The sequence below is a fragment of the Mytilus edulis genome, chromosome 1, assembly GCF_963676685.1.
Source record: "Mytilus edulis chromosome 1, xbMytEdul2.2, whole genome shotgun sequence".
NCBI classification, from domain to species: Eukaryota; Metazoa; Mollusca; class Bivalvia; order Mytilida; family Mytilidae; genus Mytilus; species Mytilus edulis.
Window position 1 is genome coordinate 117,593,170 of NC_092344.1, and position 19,955 is coordinate 117,613,124.

At 32.1% G+C, this 19,955-nt stretch overlaps 1 protein-coding gene across 1 annotated transcript; it reads right to left on the bottom strand.

Annotated features, from left to right (window-relative positions):
• Positions 1–952: 952 nt before the first annotated feature.
• Positions 953–16,460, bottom strand: LOC139501950 (serine/threonine-protein kinase stk11-like). Its single transcript, XM_071291262.1, has 9 exons — positions 16,005–16,460; positions 12,416–12,499; positions 11,243–11,332; positions 10,784–10,916; positions 10,183–10,319; positions 9,143–9,270; positions 7,588–7,645; positions 5,882–6,057; positions 953–3,959 (listed from the first exon to the last, which is right to left on the bottom strand). The coding sequence occupies exons 1-9, from the start codon at positions 16,340–16,342 to the stop codon at positions 3,853–3,855; spliced, it is 1,251 nt and encodes a 416-aa protein (XP_071147363.1). The 5' UTR covers positions 16,343–16,460; the 3' UTR covers positions 953–3,852.
• Between the last annotated feature and the right edge of the window lie 3,495 nt (positions 16,461–19,955).

Here is a 19,955-nt window from a genome sequence, read left to right on the forward strand (position 1 = left end):
CTTAAAATGGTGGCATGAATATCAAGGAAAGGGCTTACACTAATAAGTAACTCATTTCTTTTTCATAAAATGAATAGAATTTATTAAAATAATATAGAGGCAAAATAACAATATTTAATCTAACAAAATAATACAGGACTCATTTCACCTGTACCAACAACAATCAGTGCATACTGGAATATTGAATACAGTAAAATCTGAAATATCTTATCATACAGTAAAAACTTTATTATCTGAATCAATGCCCTCAGCAAATTTTTTTTTAATAATTGAATATAAATTAATGAGTGATGAACAAATTATGTATTTTTATAGCACTGAATACATGGCTTGTAAATGGAAAATAAACCAGATAGTTAAAATGTTTCATACATTTTTTATATTTATGCAAAACACAAGTGTTAATACTGACACAACAAGAAGTTCCTTAGAACTTAAGCTATATATTGTTGACAGACAAATGCAGGGTACTTATTTTGAAGCATACAAAGTTACATATTATAAAACATTAACTTTTTACAATAATCTACGATGTAGAAGACTTTTATTCAATATACTCTGTACAGTTAAAACTGGATTACTTATGTACTAAACTTATGCTGGATATTGTAATTTAGTAAACTGAAATAACCTCCGTGAACAAGTATTGGAAATAAAACAACAAATATTTATAAATTAAGCCCAAAATTCTATTTTTTTATATATATATATTTTTACTGATGAGCTTTCACTTATATTGTTTAACCTTTTACTGATTTTTTTCTGATCATTTTCTAGAATAAGTTGGTTCTGAATTTATGAATACATATTTGATCAAACTTATAAAGTAAATACTTGCTCTAAATTTTCCTCCTGAAACTCAAAATATTAATAATAAATGACTTTATTCTGATTAATTGTGATATTTGATGATGTCAAAATATACAAAAAGAATAACTGCTGGTAAAAATGATATTGTTTACTTTTATTGACAGTAAGAAAATAATGACTGCTGAACTAAAACAAAGCTATAAATTTTTGAATGTTAATTCCTATCTGTGGAAAGTCTACTGAAAAAAATACATGTTGAATTTTCTGTGACAAATTGTTGATCCTGATAGAAGGAGCATACGAAAAATCCAACAGAAGACTGGTCATTTTGAAATAATACCACATTTTGCCGGATGGAAATTGTCATGCAAAAATATACAACAATTTGCCCGATGAAATATTAAATGCAAAATTTTTGTCACCAGAGCATAAAATGAAGATCATATTTACTTAAAATGTTACAAATGTGTTATATTACAAAATAGTAGAAGTTAAGCATCACTGATATACCACAATAAGTACAAGCAATACAAAACACAAGTTATTCAAGTATAAAATATATGTCATAATGATCTACAGTATTTTTATGAGGGACAACTTTAAGATGAAGATACAGAATAAAAATATCATTGATACGCCACATGGAATTTCTCGAGATTAGACCTATCCACAGAATTTCAACAAAGTAAACATAGGGAAGAACAGACAATGGCAAAACACATTTGTTGAACAAGTCATTGAAATTGTAACAACTAAATGCAATTTACTCACATTTTCTTTGAGGTTTCACTGGTTTGCTGCAATGTTTTTTAAAATGCTTAAAAATTGGAGAGAGGTTTTTAATAGAGGTGAATTTAATCATTGATTGAAATATATTATAGCATGATACTTTACATCTTTGGCTTTTATCCAAATCTTGGAAAATAAGAGAAAAAAAAGCAGAACCCATTTACAAAGCAACCCATTCATAAGTCAAGTTTAAATAAAACCTTAGAGCGCCAACACCCCTTTATAATTAGATAAAGTTCCTAATATATCAGTGATTGGTGATCTTCATATATACTTGTGAACCACCATCTTATAAATTCAATGAAACTTGTGAACCACCATCTTATAAATTCAATGAAACTTGTGAACCATCATCTTATAAATTCAATGAAACTTGTGAACCACTATCTTATAAGTTCAATGAAACTTGTGAATCAACCAGCTTATATATATTCAATGATCTTTTCATACATATTGTCAATTAAATGGTAATAAAATGTTACTTTTACATTCATGCAATAAGCAGTTAAGTTTGAAACAAGGAACTATTTTGAATAATGCAATGAGGCATCTGTTTAAAATCTTTTATATATACTTGACATGTCATTCTGATAGACATACTTTGAGGAAATGTGTAATGTAGAGATACATAACATGATTGTACTTTAATACTAAGTTCTCATTAAATTATTTCAAATTATACGATATACTATACAATATGAGGAAAATAATGTTTATGCTATTTTAATAAATTTCCCTTTGATCTTACTGGCTGATAATTTCCTTTCTCAGCACAGTGGAGTGATATGAAAAATCATCTATAGAAACTAAGGGAGCACTTGGCGTTGTCAATCAAATAATTGACAATGAAATTGTAAAAGTCATCATAGGTAAAATAGTGATAAACAGGCTATCATAGGTCATCTCAACTCAATTGCTTTTCTCACTTTCGTCGTACTGGCTCAAACGAGAAAATTCGTTGAGATGTTCAAAGATAATCTAAAAATATGTAGCACTAAGTCAACAAATTCTAATGGTCCCTTGAGTTTTATATAACAAGAGTTTAAACTGAAACTACAATATCATTTGGGATCTATAAACATGTCGTGTATGACAAATGCGTACTATTACAATGACACATGATGTTTGACATATACCATGTTAGCACCTTAAAAGAACAGTCTTACTTACATTTGTATCAACAAGTATTATTTTATTTAATGCAAACACAATACAAATTAAATCTGTTTCATGTATATAGCAAATAAAGGCTCTGTAGAAATGGTGAAGGAATGAATGTTATAATTTCAAAATAGCATATTTTATGTCTTTTCCACATCATCATAATAAGTAAATTGTCAGTAATTCCATTTATATGGGAAAATGTGACATTTCTCTCTCAATTTTTTACTAGTTATATATTAATGTAAACAAGTCCTTTGAATGAAAGTAGATTTGCCAAAGTCTCTTTTTTTTGGTAAAAGGCAAGCTGGAATAAAAATTTATTCTTAATACCCGCAAAAAAACCCAATAGCTTACACTATGTCCAATATAACACCGCTGATCACACAGAGATTTCATACTTTTGAAAAAATAATTTAAAGACTGACACATATATGAAGTTAATCTGAATTTAACTATATTCTTTTTGTTACAAGGGATATAAATATTGAAAAAAGAAAACAGATAACAAACAGAAGGAAAACAACTGTTTAGTGATGGAAATATCTCTCACAGGCCCGTTAAAACAAGTGAACTACCAAAAGTACCTGTTTCCAGATAAAATTCTGGAAAGTTGTAACAGACAGAATTGTGCAATCTATTTTAACCTCTAACAGTCAAGATTATTCTATAAAAATTTAAAGTGTTAGTTTTATATTCAGCAACAATAAAATAGGGGTGTTAATCATGTTATTGGAAACACAACATTGTTTGTATGCCCAACTTGCCAACAATGGATTAGAGCTCTTGCCAGCAAATCCATTATGAAATCAAATCAATGTCTCTCAAATTTACAATCATTAATACACTGTTTTAGCTCCTCTTATATCACCAAAGGCCGTGGTTCTTTTTTATAAATCACCTATTCATTTTATCAAAACACAATAATTCCTCCTTCCTTCTGTATCAGATTTTATAAGTAAAGAGGTTAAGATAAACAGATTTTACTGTACTTGGTTCCCATCAACATAAAATCTCACATTTCATACACCATACAATAATCACATGACTTACTCACACACTCACAACATACACATGACATTAATTGGAATACTATGATTGTTTACACGAACTAAGAAGTCCACCTTTTGTCTTCCGTTTCTTGTGTTTTGGATCTGGAATGGGCGTATCATCAACATCATTTTGTGGCTTTTTGCCATCTACAATACAAAACAAACAGATAAGAATTTGCTAGAAAGAACTATTCTTTTGATCAAGGGATTCTTAATGTACAAATCATTTGTTACTTTTAGTTAGAATGTCATTTCTATTAAGACATAAAGCAAGCAATTATCAATCAAATAATTATTACAACTAAGTTGCAAACAAGAGTGAGAATACTGACAAGTGAAGACCTTAAAATTCAAACTTGATCTGTATTTTGAAGTTATTAGCATTGTGTATAAGTTTCATAGCGTTTGGTTGAGGCAAACTAAAGTTAGAGAAGGGGAATGAAAAATTCAGCAATTTTTTTCATTTGTAAAGGGGCATAACTATAGAACGGTTACAGCGACGAACCTTAAATTCGAAATTGATCTGTATTTTGTAGTAATAAGCATTGTGTATAAGTTTCATAACATTTGTTTGAAACTAAAGTAAGAGAATTGAAACAAAAAAATTACTGTAAATTCAGAAATTATTGCGATGTTTTTATTACTGCGAAAAATGCGACTTTGTTATCATCGCAATAATTAAAACTCGCATTTTGTAATTTTTTACATGAATCAAACAAGATTTTTCTCAATATCGCAAAAAATAAATTCGCATTTTAGTCCAAAATGACAAAATCGCAATAATAAATGTACGCATTAATTTATGAATTTACAGTAGCATTTTTTTCATTTGGAAAGGGGCACTACTTTAGAACAGTTAAAGTGACCCTACCAAAATTCAATCTTGATTTGTGTTTTACGGCAATAACCATTGTGTATAAGTTTCATAATATTTGGATGAGGCAAACTGAAGTTAGAGAATGGAAAACAACTTTGGGACGTACAGATTACATACAGACGGACAAGGGAAAAACTTAATGCCCGCTCCGTAAATTCTTCATATAATGGATAACCAATTGCTTAAAATTGACAACAATAGTGCCCATTCCTGTGTAATAAGGACATTTACTATTTGGAATGTTGTACATATTGTTTTGAATGTTAGGCATACTGTTTTGAATGTAATACAAACTGTTTTGAATGTTTTACATACTGTTTTGAATGTAATACAAACTGTTTTGAATGTTATACATACTGTTTGAAATGTAATACAACCTGTTTTGAATGTTATACATAGATTGTTTTGTAAGTAAAATAAATGTTTTGAATGTTATACATACTGTTCTGGATGTTATACATGCTGTTTAGAATGTAATACAAACTGTTTTGAATGTTAAACAAACTGTTTTGAAGGTAATACATACTGTTTTGAATGTTGTACATACTGTTTTGGATGATAAACATACTGTTTTGGATGTTAAACATACTGTTTTGGATGTTATACATACTGTTTTGAATGTAACACATACTGTTTTGAATGTTAAACAAACTGTTTTGAATGTTATACATACTGTTTGAAATGTTATACATACTGTTTTGGATGTTATACATACTGTTTTGAATGTTAAACATACTGTTTTGGATGTTATACATACTGTTTTGAATTTCATACAAACTGTTTTGAATGCTAAACAAACCGTTTTGAATGTAATACATACTGTTTTGAATGTTATACACACTGTTTTGGATGTTATACATACTGTTTTGAATGTAATACTATACATACTGTTTTGAATGTAATACTATACATACTGTTTTGAATGTATTACATACTTTTTTGAATGTTAAACAAACTGTTTTGAATGTTATACATACTGTTTTGGATGTTATACATACTTTTTTGAATGTTATGCATACTGTTATGAATGTAATACAAACTGTTTTTAATGTTATACATACTGTTTGGATGTTTCACATACTGTTTGGAATGATTTGAATGTTATACATACTGTTTTGATTGTTTTCAATGTTATACATACTGTTTTGAATGTTTTGGATGTTATACATAATGTTTTGAATGTTATACATACTGTTTTGCTGTATATGAAATTCATCTTCATACTCATCACATTCTTCATCCTCCTCTGGACAATGTAAATCATCTAAGTACTGCATAACTGACATACTATGGTGTTTGTCTAAACCCTCCTTAGGAGGAGGAAACTTCACATAATCTAAACTTCTTGGGTGTCGCTTCCTCACCCAACTATAACATAAAACAGACATGAAAATGACATATTATGATGATTGTCTAAACTATCCCTATAACAAGAGGCTCTCAAGAGCCTGTATCGCTCACCTGACTCTACTTGGGTTTTTGAAAACATATAAAAAAAGATAAAATTTGGTTACAAATTAACAACATTTGGCCAGGACCTGATTAGGAAAGGAGCATTCATGCTATGTTTGGTTTCATTCAATTCAGTGGTTCTCTAAAGAAGTCATTTGTATGCATTTCCCATAGGGTCCTATGTTAAACTAAGTCCCCTCTGACGGCCATCTTGGATGATGGATCGGCTACAAAGTAACAACACTTGGTCAGCACCTCATAAGGAACATTCATACTATGTTTGGTTTCATTCCATTCAGTGGTTCTCTAAAAGAAGTCATTTGTATGCATTTCTCATAAGGTCCTATGTTAAACTAAGTCCCTCGCTGGCAGCCATCTTGGATGATGGATTGGCTACAAAGTAACAACACTTGGTCAGCACCTCATAAGGAACATTCATGCCATGTTTGGTGTCATTCCATACAGTGGTTCCCTAAAGGAGTCATTTGTATGCATTTCCCATAGGGTCCTATGTTAAACTAAGTCCCCCGCTGGTGGCCATCTTGGATGATGGATCGGCTACAAAGTAACAACACTTGATCAGCACCTCATAAGGAACATTCATGCCATCTTTAGTTTCATTCCATTCAGTGGTTTTCTAGAAGTTCAAAATGTCAAAAGGTTATGCCGACGCTACGGACGAGGAACGCCATGTGATGAGAAAAGCTCACTTGGCCCTTCGGGCTAGGTGAGCTAAAAAGGAAAGAATTGTTCACAAGATCAGACGGATGGAACTTGTTTTCTTTGACTGATTATGACATCTTTATACTAAATCCAATGGATGTGTACTGATTGACAATTTAATCTTAAATGCATGATTTTTTTTATTAGTTCTTATTGGCTTTGCACTTGCTTTCAGTAACTGCGAGTACTTTCAGATCTGTACTTAGTGTCTTTTTGTTTTAGGGATGTACAAGTACCCATTCATGTCCACTCTGTGTATTTGTTGTACATGTATATAAATAGACATATTTCCTTTTGTATCTATTTGATGAGTTAAGCCTTTTTCAAATGATTTTTTAGTTGTTCTTACGTTGAACTGTCCCAGGTTAAGGGAGGGTTGAGATCCCGCAACCATGTTTACATTTGCCACAATCTGTTTGTATTTGCCTATCCCAAGGCAGGAGCCTGTAATTCATTGGTTGTAGATTGTTGCTGTGTTACATATTTGCTTTTCATAAAAAAAAATTGTACATTAATAAGGCCTTTAGTTTTCTATTTGAATTGTTTTGCATTTGTGATTTCGGGCCTTCTATAGCTCAATACCAGGCATGGGCTTTGCTTATTGTTTTTTTCTTTTTATCTGTGGATCATATTTTTTAATGAATATTGTACAAATTTTTATTGATATAAAGTTTTTCAAATATCAGATTCAGATATAAGTAGTATGTTATAAGATAGACTTACTCATGTAGCTGTACTTGTTCAATAGTCATCCTCTTGTCTGGTGTAAAGGCTAACATACCTACAATATAACAGATTATTCATCACTGTACAATATACTGCCAATCGCTTTGTTGTGGTGTATATCAGTGATCGGGAAGGACGTGCGCCCTGCGCCTATAGCGCATATTGACTAGAAATGGCGCATACAGTGACAAATGTAAGGGCCCACGTGGCGCACGATATTTTTCACTTCGTTTTGAAACACTTATATGGTCAAATGGATTTCCGATCGTGTTCCGTGTCGCCATGTGTGTGTACACAACTGTGTAATGATCCTCCAATAATAGGAGCACCTATATATTTTTGGGACGTCTCGGGTGTTTCCCTATGACAATAGAACCTTGTGGTTTAACGTCTCGGGTGCTTTCCTATCGTAATAATAGAACCATGCGATCTAACTGATAACCCGAAAAACGTAATTAACCATCATTCATGATATATTTTTTTTTATAAACAACTTTAAATTTGTGAAATTTGGCTAGTACAGACGAGATTTAATTCCAATAATAATCTCATTTAGTTTAGCTTGCTATTATTTCGATTGAAGAACCCCAAATACTTTTTAGGAATATAGTTTTTGTCTCCATAAAAGACGTTTTACTGTCCTTGTTATTTTTTGGTCTTACGCTCGTTTTGACATTTTGTAAACATGACTTTAGCGATTTGTTGTTTTGTTCTATGAATAAATGGTACTCTATACTGGTAATCTTGTCACCGTGATGAAGTTATAATAATACAAGAAGTGCAGAGAAAATGCATGAAATGTCCTCTGATACGGAACGTCTGGAATAAGTATGGTATCGACGAAGACCCAAATTGAATGTACAAAATAAACATGAACATGAACAAGGCAACAGTACCAGTTTAAACATTGTAAATAAAGGTTAACTTACATATTGTTCGGGTTGGAAGAAGTTATTGTATATTCATTGAAATTGAAATTACAAAATCACAGGAACAATATCCATGATTTTATTTAAAATCATAAAGGTAAGTACCAACATCTCTTTGCCAAAATATACTGATACATTTTTTTTAGAGAAGTCAATTCAGATGGCCCACTCATTTGACAACATGGCCCATTGAATTTATTTTTGAGGGGCCCTGGGCCCATAGGGAAAAAAACCTTCCAGATCACTGATTATATGTGTATGTATAAAATGCCACCTCTTCGTTGAGGTCAGTTTTTGATAAATGTGTTTTCATTAATTTTAGTTGGTTCCAATTGTCATTGATTTCTCTGAAGGGGAAGCAACATTTTAAACACTTGCTCCTCTAAGGAAGTTTTTTTTTTTTAAATGGTGAAAAATTGTGCATTCTGGGGGTCATTATCCAGTCCACTAAAAACATAATTTTTTAATGAAGATAATGTAAATGATTAACTTAAATTAGTAGCATGATGGTTGAATTTTCTGTAAAATTTTGTCAGTAAAATCTTTGTTTTACGAAGGCAAAGCTTAAAATACAGTACAGTTATCTTCTAAATACAAACACACTAGGTACATACAAAACTTACCATGCAGTAAATTAGTAAGAACACTGTCTATGGAATCAGGGATTGTGTAAACTCCTTTACTTATATTGTTGAATAACTTATATATATTATCTCCATCATATGGATACTTTCCAGTGGTCATGTTATATCTGAAACAATGTATAACAGAATGTAATAAGATAAACCGAGGATAATATGTCCTGCAGCTGTACCAGGTTAATGATGGGCAATTCACCTAACTCATTTCATACTATCCTTTTTTATTAATTTATGTTCTGTCAATTCATTATTGTCATACTCTAATTTGGTTTTTAATAAAATTATAATTTCACTAAAATAACTTATTTTTTTGTGATCTTCTAAAAAGAGCTTGATAAATACATTAAAAAAAATTACAGTCACACTTAATAAATTCAACTTAACGGATGACCTCGGAAAAAAACATAAGGTAAAACTATTGTGATAAATAGAAGTCACTTAAACAATTTGTTGTAACCCCTGTATCTAGGTTATAGGACCATTTTTATGGTCAATGCAAAACAGAGGACAGCATTTGAAAAGTGAGAACATCTCAATCATAATTTTGAATATGAATGTGTCTATGGGCCACAGATGTCCTAGCTTGTAAATACACACAAGTCAGGGTATAAAAATTTATTGACAAATTCAAAAGTTTCCGTTTCATCCAAGTATCAAGCAAGAACCATAACTCAGAAATGACTAAGAGTGAAAATGACATAAAAGTAACTGATCTCTGTTAATTGTTATCAAATTCAAAGTTGATCAAAGTATTACAAATTTATAAATTGTATTTTAACATTCAAGTTTTAACGGCAAAGACAAATTGTGTAGTAAAATGTAGTACCTCTTTCCTTATAAACAGTGTATAAAAGGTTTGAATCAATCAGGGAGATGTAGTGAGAATACTATCTGAATTTACAAACTGACAGAGATAATACTACAGTCCTTAAGAAACCCTTTGGAAGTACATGTATACAGGACACTCAGCCATCTACTGATTACTGAATCCCTGAATGGCAGAGATCACTGGAACTACTTACAATGTAACACCACTGGACCAAACATCAACTTTGAACCCTGGAAAACTGTCCTCCCCATTGGCTATTTCTGGTGGCTGGAATGCTGGTGAACCTTGACTTGTGTGACATGTATCATCAAATGCATGTAAAGCTATCTCCTACAATATTCACCAATGACTATCAAGCTTTAACTATTTTTCAATAATTAACTAGTATTCAATATATTGGACTCTATTAAGATAAACGGTTACATCCATATGCCTGATATTCATGTTTTGCAAAATTGCTATTGGCCTGATAGAAATTTTAAAATCCTATGCTGGTGAAGACTGCAGGTAAAATTTAATTGACTTACCATGTGCAGTGATGTGACTGTAAATGAACCTTAGCTTTTTTTTGTATGAACATTTATTTTCTCAGACTGGGCAGTCTTACTTTTGTAGTAATGATCTTAACTAAAGTTGTTTTTGATGACAACAGATCCAGGGTATTATACTCGTTGTAAACTACTCCAATGTTAATTATTGTGAGCTGATCTACAGCCAAAGTCTTTGATGTTAATTATTCCAGAACAATGATCTTTAACGTGGCCTGTTTATTTTTAGTCAAGTTAAGTGCATACCTCAGCCACACCAAAATCTGTGATTTTTAACGTCTCATCTCTGGCTAGTAACAGATTACCAGGTTTAATATCTTTATGGACTATACCTCGACTGTGTAAAAATATTAATCCTTCTACTAACTGCTTAAAATAACTGAAAAGATATATATGCTTATGTTAATACTTTATCTGTGATTCAGTTCATAAAACTATTGAATACCTATCAATGTTGTCAAAATATTTATAAACCTGTCAAAAAATTTCTTTTTCCAACGGCCATAACTTCTGTAAACTAAGTTGATCATCACTGATTTTCAAACATAATTCATTTTTTTTTAAATCATACAACAGTTTTTCAAAATCATAAAAGACATTGCTGAAATAAACCTTTGAAATAAGATTCATTAACAATTCTATTACAGGTATTGTAATCTTGTACAATGCAATTTTCAATATAATTTTAATTATTTTTATACTTACTAATGAGCCTGAAAGATTGGGAACTTTTTATCTGTAGCACTTTCTAACATTTCTTGAAGTTCACAAACACAATATTCCATAAAAATATACCTGTATTTTTTATTAAGGAAAACAATTAAACAAAATATTTCATGAACAAACCAGTTGGTGAGGTGACCTAAAGTTTATATAAAAAGATTTGCAGACTGACATTGACATTTTGTCTGAACGATTTGGTGAAAGTTTTACAGAATTATTCCGACAGTGATCTCTCTAGTACTTTCTCCTTAAACTTATGGCATCACATTTATAATATTTATTCTATTATAAAACCTATTCATATACTAATAAGAGAACAATGGTAAAAATATCACCATGGTGCTTCATTTATTAGACTCAGGTGTGAATCTGGTACTACCCAATCAGTGGTTTATAAGGTGGCTGTCGATAAAAATTGCCTACTTGTTTTGAAAAAAAATCAGATTTATGAAACAAAAAGTAAAATCAGAGTTGAGAAATACCAGGACAACAAATAATAAGTCTCAAAAACTTACACTCAAATATATAGTTGGTTTATGAGTTGATGATACAGAGTACAAAAAGACAACTAACTGCCAAGGAAATCACTTTCTACATTTACCCCTTGGCTCCAATAATGACTCTCCTAGTTTGTTCTTGTAATTAGATATGTTTACTTGTTTAATAATTAGCCGTGTTGTAATGCCTTCCTCATAAATCTGATATTAAATGATTTCTGGTTGTCTTACATCCCACAAATCAATTATTTTTTTTGCAATAATATCTATTAATAAATCTGTGAGAACTTTCGTCATAATTTTTGACATTTTTTAAGAAACATTTTTTCCTTCTGTATTATAGTCATAATCAAAGACAGTAAAAGACAGATTCAAGATTCAAAATAACCTTTATCAAGTACAAATTTACAACATATATGCATGATATGCATTGTCATAAAATTGAAATTTCTTGCGCAAACTCAAAAAGACAAAAAAGAAATGGGCCAAATATATGTAAACATGTATCTGAATATCTCCTCGGTATAAACGAAAAATTTATTTAATTTAATTTTAAGCTATCATTTTGATTTCCTTTGACCCTGCATTTCATTTTTTTATTGCATGTAAGTTTACCAAACACCCATCTGACTTTCTTTGATATGATTATAAAGGATACATCTTTTGCTTTTCATCATTAAAGATGACATCATCCAAGAAAACTACATGTTTATGGTGAAGCCTCTTTAAAAGCTGAATTTCCCTGTAAAAAAAATGCATGAACCAATTAAGAAACAACCATCTCAGTATGTTCAATGTTATCTTCTGTAACCAAGTTATGATCTAGTACCCTCCTATCAACCCCGGGCAGATTAAGACAACATTTGTTATTACAATGCTACATCATCTGCTGGAAGATAAAAGTCATGCTTATTCGAAATACATCATTCTTGACCAATGGCAGCATTTGATGTCTCTTCTGACAGTGTGGAGTTGTATAGTGGTTGTGTCTTGTGTTTACAAATCTTGTCAAGTAGGAACTTAAAATAAACTTTGACATTCCAACATTTGCTGGAAAATGCTGGAGATATCTTTTCTATTCAATTTAAAGTTTTTTTAGAGTCAATATTCAATAAACTACATAAACACGAGCTCTAGTGAGCTTGCAAATAGACGTAAGACAATATTTCTAGTTTGATAAATACTAGTCTATAATGTGTCTGCATCATTGAACTATAAAATTGTGAACAAATTCTTTAAACCTGTTGTACTGATCCAAAGCATTGTGTTTTTAGTCTTTTTAGCACTTTCCAAATGAAATATTTAAGTGTTTGGCTATTGTAGTGTTACAAATACAAATTTTCAAGCTATATTTTAACTTTTAAGACTTTTTACTATTCCCAGCTACATTGAAATGCATTGACTTAAATGTAGACACAAAATATTTTTGTAAGGCCAAATAAAAATATATGTGTGGTTCCAGTAACCCGACAGACCCTAATTAAAACCCCCCGACCTTAGAACTTTTTTTTTTATTTCTGAAAAATAAATTTTCAAAGGTTAAAATTTTGAGGATTGTGAATTAAAATAATTAAATTCATAGAATTCTGTAATCTGAATTTCCATCACAAGTATCTGTTATGGGTAAAATGCAACAATTCATAACAGAATGCAACAAAATTAACTTAAAACGTATCATGACTGTTTATTTTACAACCAAACACATGTAAAAATGGCGGACTTCAGGTTGGGGCATGTATAATACCGGAAACAATTTCGGTAAACACACGATTTGTTTCCGGATTTTGACATTCAAAAAAAATAAAATTCAAAAACAAATAAAAAAATTGCCGACCTACCAACCCTATTTTTTAAAAGTATGTAACTGGAACCACACATATATTTTTATTTGGCCTAATGTTTGTAATTACTCAGTTTCTAACCCAGCCTAGCATTCTGCCATTTAGTGTCCAACAGAACAATATTTTTTGGCAGTGTTTGCATGTACCCGTATGTGGGTACGAATAGTCAAATAATAGTTTGTATGCTACGCATACCCGCATCCGGTTTTATAATAAAATGGCATCAGATTGAGAATGGAATGTGAAATATATACGGAATTTGTTGCAATTAGTGAATAAATTGATTTAAACTACTCCGAAGTTTTATAGACAGTTTTTCTCAGTTAATAAATATTCTTAAAATGGAAGAGTGATATACATGTGGGGAAGACATTTCAAGTTATCATGAATTGGAACAATTTGTTCAAAACTTTCAGTCAACTATAGCTAATTTTATACAATTGTATAAAAGAAACTCAGAGTCAATTGCAGCTGCAGGAAAAATTTGACAGGAAAAAGGCCTAATACAATCGGTATTCGATTAAAATTTATAGTTTAAATTGAATTTGCAGTGTTTCATTCTATGGTCAAGTTTTTTTTTATGTCAAATACTTCTTGTTTTTCTATTCTAAACCATTCATGATATAAAGGATATATATGTCTACTTTCAGTACTTTCCAAATGGAATGTATTTCCACTTTAAACTTGGCTTGACTAAAGCTGGAACAAAGTTGGTTTAATTTGACAATATTAATTGCTTTTTAAATTTTTATATACACACCCAAGCTTTAATTTTAGTAGTTTAAGATATTTTAAAATTTCCTTTTCTGTTTAACATTTTACTTAAAGATTATTTTTAAATCTCATATGGGTATTTTTCAAATTCAGTAATTTGCATTTACATTTTATGATAGTATTAATTTTTATCATGTTTTTCTTTTACTGGGACTGTAAAGTTTCATTTTCCATCAGTGCATCATAGTGCATGAGCATTTAATTTGCAAGGTTCATTACATATTATTATCTTAAAAATACAATTTGAAAATATTATTTTTCATATTCTTCACTTGTTCTACAGTATATTCGCCCAACTAAGAACTGGCTATACAGAACTCAATTACTACAAAACCGAGTAGGCCAAACCAACGCCATAGAGTCCTGCAACTGTGGAGCACATGAAACGCCTCAACATTTTCTTCTGGAATGTCCCTGCTATGAAAACGAACGAGAAGATATGTTACACCAAATATCCAAAGAGGTCGGGGTCAGAAACTTGAATTTAGCTAACGAGACTGGACGGCGAGAACACAGAAGAGACAAAAGCCAAACTACAAACAGTGGCACATTACATTGACAGAACGGGCAGATTTAATACTACTGTCCCACAATCCCAATCTTAACCAGCGCATACATGTACCAATTTAAAGCACAGAAAAGAAAATACGTTGAGGAAAACCGCACATTGAGACAATTCGTGCCAACAGGCCTTAAGATTGAGGATTGAGGTCTACATGAAATCCCCATACTATTGATAATTTCCGTTTATATTTCACCTTTCATTTACAATCCCACAGCATTTTTATTATAAAACCGGTGGGTACGCATAGCCTACGAATGGTAATTTGACTATTCATACCTGCATGAAGGTATGTGCAGACATAGTCCAAATAATTATGACGTCTTGAAAGGCTATTATAATTTTTTTCTTTGACGCCTTACATCGACGTCATAACGCCAAACTCATATATTCAGTTGGACTTTGAGAAGGAATTTACTGCTTTATTAAAACGTTTAGCTGATTTCTCCTAAAGATGCTTCATTTTAGGTGTATAAAATATATTTTTTAACCAAACTCGGTACATTTTCACCGACCTGAATTTCCGGATAATGTAAAACAATGGTTCCGGAAATTCGGGTTTTACCGAGTTTGGTGTAAAAATTATTTTATAATCTTCTTAAAGGAAATCAGACAAACGTTTTAAAAAATGCAGTCGACATGTTCCCGCCTCGGATGGAATTGTTCCTTATATTATTATTTCTGTAGGGATTAATTGGAAATATTTTGCACAAACAAACACATAAAAGGTAAGAATTTTTGTTTATGCATTTTGTTTTAGCCTCCAATGAAAATTTTGTGGCTAAATTGGGTCTCAAAGTTGAGAGCAAAATATGCTCTCAAAGTCCAACCGAAAATGGCGGCTTCAGCATTATGACGTCGATGTAAGGTGTCAAAGAAAAAAATTATAATAGCCTTTCAAGACGTCATAATTATTTGGACTAGTGCAGACACTGCCATATATTTTTGTTTTATTTATGTTTTCAACATAATCAAAGACATTGCCTTAAATATGCTTGACATCACATGTTGTGGCATGAGCAAACATTTTGGTTTTTACATTTTCAAATGTGATCTTCGGAAATAACAACCTTAAAACGTTTTGTTCTCCATTAGGAATTTTTCTCAGTTTCCTCTTCTTTAAAATTTTAACAGCCCTTCTGCATAGTGTGACAGTGTCTATAACTTCTTTAACTTTTCCATATGAACCCTCTCCTAACAGATCGCCAACAAGATACTTTCCAACCATCTTTGCCTTTTTCCGACGAGGCTGATAAACGACTTCGCTAGATTCAACTCTGTGAAAAAAGGGAAGACCTCCATCACTATCGTTAAGGAAATCAAGTTGATCAACATGTTCTAGGGTAGAATGGCCATATTCGTTGGGTGCAAGAAATATATCTGTTGGCACCACAACATTCTCTGCCATAACTGGTGTGGACTATTTCTTAAATTTTGGAAACCTAACATCACATTCATGTCAAAGTGGCTGGAGGAAGTTGGTCGACTCCATATTTGACAGTTATCAAAACGAGGCGACTGGTTTAAAAACGTCGTTTCGTGTTCCGGAATCAGCAAAAGAAAAGTTAATATAGCGGGAAATATAACATTTGAAATGTGTTACTTTTTGTTGATACTTTTTGGTATCAAAACTAAAAGTGTCCATATTATTTTTAAGTGTAAATATATCTTTTGTCTACGAAGACAAACACGCATTTTCGCGACCGTTACCGTCAAATGAGCCTTAATTTTTTTATGGTCATTCTTCAAATCGGCACCATACTGTACCGTCATCATATATATACAGTGAATTTAAAAACATCTTGAAGTTGATCTAGTTCATCTCATGTAGGTAAGTCTTGAAGCATTCAAGACTATCTGCACTGATGGCAGTATGTGGTAGTGCATTCCAGTCAGTCTCGAATCGTCCTTGGGTAAAAATATTCCTTCCACACTTGGGTCCTACAAGATGGTACTTGGTATCCATTAGTGTTGATATTTCTGGATAGCCTATCTGGTGGAATGAGAGTATAAGTGGTGTCAAATTTCACCATCCCGTTGGCAAGTTTACATCATTGTGAGCCTTGATGTCCTCCTACGGTCATCGAGGGGTTACTCTCCAGTTGGTTATGCATGTCACTAACAAATCATGATGTGTTATGATATCTATTAGTGCATATGTGGCTGCTCTCCTCTGTACCATTTCCAGTCGCTTTTTTTGTTGTTTAGTTGATAGGGATCCCAGACTGTACATGCATATTCTAGAGTCGGTCTTACAAGTGATTTGTATGCATTTTCTTTTATTGTGTTGTTATTGATGTTCAAGTTACGTTTGAGGAAGCCTATGGTCTTGTTTGCCGTAACACATATGTTTTTGATGTGTTCATTCCATTTTAAATCGGAGCTGATGGTGCAACCAAATTACTTTGCAGACTCGGAGTTAAGAGATTCGAGAATGTGGCCATGCAGTACATATTCTTTTATAATAGACTTGCATTTTCTTGTTATGATAAGAACATTACATTTATCTGGATGAAATGCCATTTGCCATTTGTTTTCCCAAATTGCCAGCTTATTTAGATCTTCCTGAAGGTGGTCGCTGTCTGTGTCTGATGGTATTGGAGATATATGATTGTATCATCAGCAAAGAGTCTTACCCTTGATCGGATTCCCTCTGGCATGTCATTTATATAGAAAAGGAACAAACTGGGTCCAAGAACTGATCCTTGTGTGACGCCTGAATCGACGTTGATTGTATCAGATTTTTCCCCTTCTACAACTACGACTTGTTTTCTGTTGGCCAGGAAGTTTGTGATCCACCTGTTGGTTTTCCCTCCTATGCCATAATGATCCAGTTTGTGTGTAAGTCGGCTATGACCTACTTTATCAAAGGCCTTAGAAAAATCCATAATAAGGCAGTCTGTTTGTTTTCCATGTTTATGGTGATATCGTTAATAAACTCAATCAGTTGTGTTTCGCAGGACAGGCCTCTCCTGAATCCGTGTTGGAGTGGATACAGTATGTTGTACCTCTGTTGTGTTTGTCAGCATGGGTCATTATGTGGCTTGTTACAATGTACTCCATGATTTCGCAACAAATGCAGGTAAGCGAGACTACTGCATCAAACCGTTTTCCCTTCTTGAATATTGGGATTACGTTAGCCTTTTTCCATATGTCCGGTAAATCGCCTGTTTCATATGATCGTCTGAAGATGGTGGTAAGGATTGGTGCAATGTCTATGGCTAATTCCCTCTGCACCCTTGATGTAATGGTGTCTGGACCCGCAGCTTTAAATGGGTTTAGGTTGGACAATAGTTTTGCTATTCCATTTTCTGTTATGTTCAGGTCTTTTTTGAAGTCCAGGGTAGTTGTTGTTGGTCATGTCACAACGGTTTTTGAATTCGGTTTCTGTAAAGTTGTTTTTTTTGTCAGAGAAAAACTGATTGGAACTGTTTATTTAGTATGTTAGCCTTTTCAACTGACTCAGGATGGAGTAGTCCATTGTTCCTTAATGGTAGTATAAGGTTTCCGTCTGATCTTTTGTGCTTGATGAATGTCCAGAAACGTTTCATGCAGTTTGGTTTGTCTTCTTTGGGATCAGGTGTTATTATATTCTCTATATATTTCCAATATGCTCGTCTTATTTCTCTCTGTACCGTACAGAGAGAAATAATACCAGCATATTGGAAATATCTACTACCAGTCTTTTTAGTTCTTTATATTTTGATGGTATGCTTAGCATCAGCTGATTTTTTTTTCGAAACGGTGAGCTTTAGCCATCACTTGGCGTCCGTCGTCGTCCGTCATCGTCCATCTGGTGTAAACTATTTCAAACATCTTCTCCTCTAAAACTACTCAACCAATTCCAACCAAACTTACACTGAATAATTCTAAGGGTATCTAGAATAAAGTTTGTGTTTTATTTTCTGTTTCGTCAAAAAAACATGGCCGCCATAGCTAAAAATAGAACATAGGGGTAAAATGCAGTTTTTGGCTTATATCTAAAAAAAACAAAACAAAGCAGTTAGAGAAAATCTGACTTGGGGTGAAAGTGTTCTTAAGGTAATGTTCTATCAGCCCTGAAATTTTCAGATGGATCTAAATTGTTGGGTTGCTGCCAGTAAAATTGGTAATTTTAAGGCCATTTTGCAGTTTTTGGTTATCTTGAATAGTGTTAATGATAAAGATAAACTTTAAACAGCAAATATGTTCAGCAAAGTAAGATTTACAAATAGGTTTATAGGACCAACATTGTCAATTGACCACTTAAAGAGTTATTGCCCTTTAAGGACAATTTTACACAATTTGTTTATCATGTTTTCTAACTTTAAAAAATCTTCTTTTCTGAAACCACTGAACCAATTCCAACCAAACTTGAGCTGAATGATCCTTAGGATGTCTAGAATAAAGTTTTTGTTTTATTTTCTGTTTCGTCAAAAAAACATGGCCACCATGTCTAAAAATAGAAGATAGGGATAAAATGCATTTTTTGACGTATATTTTAAAAACCAAGGCAGTTAGAGAAAATCTGACACGTGGTAAAAGTATTCATAAGATAGTTCTATCAGTCCTGAAATTTTCAGATGAATCTAATAACCCATTGCTGGGTTGCTGCCACTAAAATGGTAATTTTAAGGAAATTTTGCAGTTTTTGGTTATTATCTTTAATAGTATTAATGATAAAGATAAACTGTAAACAGCAAATATGATCAGCAAAGTAAGATCTACAAATAAGTTCATATGACCAAAATTGTCAATTCACCACTTAACGAGTTATTGCCCTTTAACGACAATTTTACACAATTTTTTTTAAAAACAAAATTCAATGAAATTGGACACTCAAACCCTTTAACGAAAGATAAATGCCAAAAAAATCAACTTGAGCGATTCTTGTTTCTTTTTATTTATTGTAATGTTTTTTCTCTTTTCTTTATGAGCGTTTGATGTCTGTCGTAATCCAAGGGTTACCGTCTTTTGTTCTAGCTGTTTTTGTGATATGTTGGCATTTATAGTATTTTCAAGTTTACCTTGAACATAGTCCC

What these genes read in the sequence shown, in the direction of transcription:
- LOC139501950 (XM_071291262.1), bottom strand. Translation starts at nt 16,342, where the DNA reads ATGGCAGAGAATGTTGTGGTGCCAACAGATATATTTCTTGCACCCAAC. An exon ending in GGAGAACAAAACGTTTTAAG is followed by an intron (nt 12,500 to 16,004) that starts GTTGTTATTTCC and finishes TTTTTTTTACAG; the next exon opens with GGAAATTCAGCTTTTAAAGA. An exon ending in AATGATGAAAAGCAAAAGAT is followed by an intron (nt 11,333 to 12,415) that starts GTATCCTTTATA and finishes TAAAAAATACAG; the next exon opens with GTATATTTTTATGGAATATT.